This window comes from Idiotropiscis lumnitzeri, chromosome 9, assembly GCF_059441095.1.
Source record: "Idiotropiscis lumnitzeri isolate Australia: NSW breed Sydney's pygmy pipehorse chromosome 9, RoL_Ilum_1.0, whole genome shotgun sequence".
NCBI classification, from domain to species: domain Eukaryota; kingdom Metazoa; phylum Chordata; class Actinopteri; order Syngnathiformes; family Syngnathidae; genus Idiotropiscis; species Idiotropiscis lumnitzeri.
The window spans coordinates 8,382,510-8,386,131 of record NC_142399.1 but is presented as its reverse complement, the minus strand read 5'-3'; the positions used below and the strand labels follow the sequence as shown (position 1 = coordinate 8,386,131).

Genomic DNA, 3,622 nt, shown 5'->3' with positions numbered 1-3,622 from the left:
TGGAGTTACATTTGAAGTGTCCCACAAATCACACATGGCCTAAACTCCACGAGTGCACTTGATAATTTGATTTCTAACGGCATGTCAAGCTTCTTGTTGACTTGGATGTCTGCTGCCACTGGAGACTTTCAAAAGTCCCCCTTCTTCTTCTTCATCATCATCTAAGCCTTCCCGTATTTGCGCACTGGCCTCTTTCACGCACCAGACAGACTTAACAGGTCGTTATCATTAGCCAAACACGGAGTCTCAACAGATGAGCGTTTTCCGTGCAACTCTTTGAAATTCCACCCTTCGCCTTTGTTGTGCCCTGCGAGGGGGCGGGAAGACAAACAGGTCCGCGCGTATAAAAGCATCAAGCCGGCATTTGGGGCGACACTGGAGACGTGCCTACGCACTAGACAGACTCTCTCATCTGGAAAACTTTCTAGAGGGAATTCCTTGGCCTAGTTTTGGTTTTGGGACGTCTTGTTTCTGCTCTCACAAACAACCGCCCCCCAAAAAGGATCCAGTCATGCTGATGCGATGCGCCGCGCGATGCTTCCTGCCGGTGTGGCTCTCGTTGCTTGGATATGTTTACGCGGGGCCGATTGTCCTTAACTCCAACGCCATCAAGAACTTCGAACCTGTCAGCCCCAGTCCTCGCACCTCATCCCCGGGAAGCGTGGGACACAAATCACCCGTGGACGCCTTGCAGGTAGGCTGAATTGCCTTCCATCTTCCCATGCGTAAACGTTCCAATGCGTCAAAGTTTGCGTGCCTTAACGTTCTTGCGTACGAGTCGCTCGTTTGTCGTGTAGTTTAACGGGTGCGCCTTGTCCCCCCAAGCAGTCAGGACTATGCGCGGACGACGACGACTGCGGAGGGGATGAATTCTGCAATGACGCTCGAAGCGTGTGTCTGGCGTGCCGCAAGAACCGGAAGCGTTGCGCACGGGACTCCATGTGTTGCGCCGGAAGCCGCTGCAGCAACGGTAAGAGCTTAAAAAAAAAAAGGGAAAAAAAAAAATTTGCCTACTTTTCCCTTCTCGTTTTACAAATGTAAAATTCTGTTCTCTCCAGGCGTGTGCCAGACGAATGACATTGATGGGCCGGGCTGGCATATACACAACAACACCATGGAGCTTCATGCCAAGAAGCCTCTCACTGCCCTCGAAGCTCACACTGTGAAAGGTAACTAAAAAAAAAAAAGATCTCTTTGTCAATTGTTGGAATTTTTGTGTTGCTGCATGGGCTCCTCATCAGCACTTTGTGCTGCAAGTTTTTAGCAGTGCTCTTATTACAGTGTTCCCTTTATGCTCTTGATTTTTTTACCTGCTCGACAAACGCACAGACGTGTTGTTTTGCCCAGGCCATCACCCTGTCTAATATAAAAGTAGTGCATTGGTGGCATTTTCGGAGGATGTGTTAAAACATGGCATTAAAAGTGCTATGTAGTTGTTGCCCCGCCTACTTGCTACAAATGGACACTTAGTTTCTTTTCAAACCTTCCGTTATCTGCTGAAAAGCTCACCTTTTTGCTGTTTTTGTTCTCAGGCCATCACCTTGTCAAATATATAAGTTGCGCTTTGTCGCCATTTTCAGGCATATTTAGGCAGTTTTAAACCTTTTTTTAGGGTATAAATTACTTTAAGATTTTTGTTCATTGCAGCAGGGCTCAATCCTGTTCTGCTAATGCTAATACTGCAGCCTGACTTGACTTGAGGGATCCCCACATTTTAGCTGTTTGGCATTCCTAAACTTATTGATTTTGTTTTGGAGCCTCTGTAATTTGATGAAAAGGCACAATTGGTAGCATTGCCTTTGCATATTTACAAATTTGCCTAAATGTTGATGTTGGTGGCCGTTACAAAAAAAATCTGCGTTGCCAAGCAATTATTATTTTTAAATTTGTATATTTCTTTGGTTTGGTGTCATCTTTTGATATCTTGGTTTCAAGGAACTAAATTGAAGTCAGCTTAGGAGCTTCATTTAAATATAAGCAGTCTTTACTGCCCTCTTGTGGCTTGCTGAGCATATTACAAAGCATTTAAAGCGGTTGTCAATTACAATAATTGCTCTTTGTAACCTAAGATGTGTTATTTTCGGAATACAACAAGTTGCTGTCTAATATAAAAGTGTGCTTTGGCGCCATCTTGGTGTTTTTTTTTTTTTGTTTTTCTTCCCATCATCTGACCTGTATGTTTTCCATCCAAGGTCAGGAAGGCGACACGTGCCTGCGCTCGGCCGACTGCTCGGCGGGCCTGTGCTGCGCCCGCCACTTTTGGTCTCGCATCTGCAAGCCGGTGCTGAGCGAGGGCCAGGTGTGCACGCGCCACCGCCGCAAAGGCACCCACGGCCTGGAGCTGTTCCAGCGCTGCGACTGCGGCGACGGCCTGACGTGCAGGCCCGAGAGAGGCGAGCGGGAGCAGCAGCAGCACACCGTCAGCAGGACGTCGGCTCGGAACCTACACACCTGTCAGAGACGCTGACGCGCACACCCCCGCAACCCCCCCCCCACACACACACACACACGGGTCACAGACACTGACACGCACACACATGCATATGCCAACACCCAAGACTTTCTTTCCTGCCAACGCTGCTGACACCGAGACAGCGCCAGGAAGCAAAGACGCGCTTCCTGGGAAAAGTGATACACCCGCAGAGATGATGGACTTGCCTGTGAATGGATGAGAGGGGATGTAGAAGGGGGTGAGGGGGTGAGAGAGAGAGGGGGGGGGGGGCAGATCAATTGTCCATGGTGGTTAATGGCAGAGCTGTTTTTTGTTTCTGTTTTTATGGAACTTGAAGCCTCGGTTATTGCAGTAAATTACTGTATTGTGAATGACGGCTGGGGAACCTACCAGAGAATTTAAGTGCAACAAACAATTAACACACAAATGCTCATAATATATATTAAAACAGCGGTACCACGTTTATCACGAGGGGATACGTATGCAGACCCACCTGAAATAAGTGAAAATCCACAATGTGTAGAGATCATTTTTTTTGGTCAACAGCAAATTTTAATCTGAAATGGCTTGATGAATCCCAAAATGTAATATCGTCGCTGATTTAAAAAATGTCTTTACTTTTTTTTCGTAGCACATCCAGAAATAATAAAAAAAAAAAAATAGCAAAGAAAATTTTGACCAGTGTAATTTTACCCCTGCTACATGCTTTCAACAAATTTGAACCTAATAAAGCAGAGTTATCAAAGCAGTATTTCTTATCACCTGTTTTCACTCTCACTGTCAATGGTATAACATCACTTTGAGGAAGAAAAAAAAAGACTCCCAGATAAAATGCAAAGCGCACTTGCTTTATGCTACTTATTCGACATTCCTAGTTGAAGTTTACCATAAAACTTTACATTAGATTTTCATCAAATTTGTCTCACAAGTTAGTATAATGCAAAACGACAGAGACGGGTTCAAATTAGTTCTTTTTACTACAGGCTTGCCACTCTCATTCGGACTTGTCGTCAGTCTCAAAAAACTTAAAAATCCAGAATATAGCTGTAAAGTTTGATCATGTTTCATCTTCATGTTCTGCATGACCTGAACTGACCCCTGGGATATCATAAAAAGGTTCCCCAGCCTTCTTGTAAATAGCACTCCGGGGGACGGAGTCAACACCAGTAT

The 3,622-nt window shown here is 45.5% G+C and overlaps 1 protein-coding gene across 2 annotated transcripts; it reads left to right on the top strand.

Moving 5' to 3' along the window:
* Positions 1-350: 350 nt before the first annotated feature.
* LOC148330112 (dickkopf-related protein 1-like) lies at positions 351-3,622 on the top strand. 2 transcript variants are annotated; one of them, XM_088305021.1, is made up of 4 exons: positions 351-694; positions 829-970; positions 1,059-1,169; positions 2,193-3,622. In XM_088305021.1, exons 1-4 carry the CDS (start codon positions 512-514, stop codon positions 2,465-2,467), a joined length of 711 nt encoding a protein of 236 aa, XP_088161147.1. In that variant the 5' UTR covers positions 351-511; the 3' UTR covers positions 2,468-3,622. The 2 variants fall into 2 exon arrangements, with proteins under 2 accessions (XP_088161147.1, XP_088161146.1); XM_088305020.1 differs by having other exon boundaries at positions 826-970.

Excerpts from the sequence above, each read along its gene's own strand:
- LOC148330112 (XM_088305020.1), top strand. The coding sequence starts at position 512 with ATGCTGATGCGATGCGCCGCGCGATGCTTCCTGCCGGTGTGGCTCTCG. Across the intron at positions 971-1,058 it reads CGGAAGCCGCTGCAGCAACG|GCGTGTGCCAGACGAATGAC; the intron begins GTAAGAGCTTAA and ends TGTTCTCTCCAG. Across the intron at positions 1,170-2,192 it reads CGAAGCTCACACTGTGAAAG|GTCAGGAAGGCGACACGTGC; the intron begins GTAACTAAAAAA and ends TTTCCATCCAAG.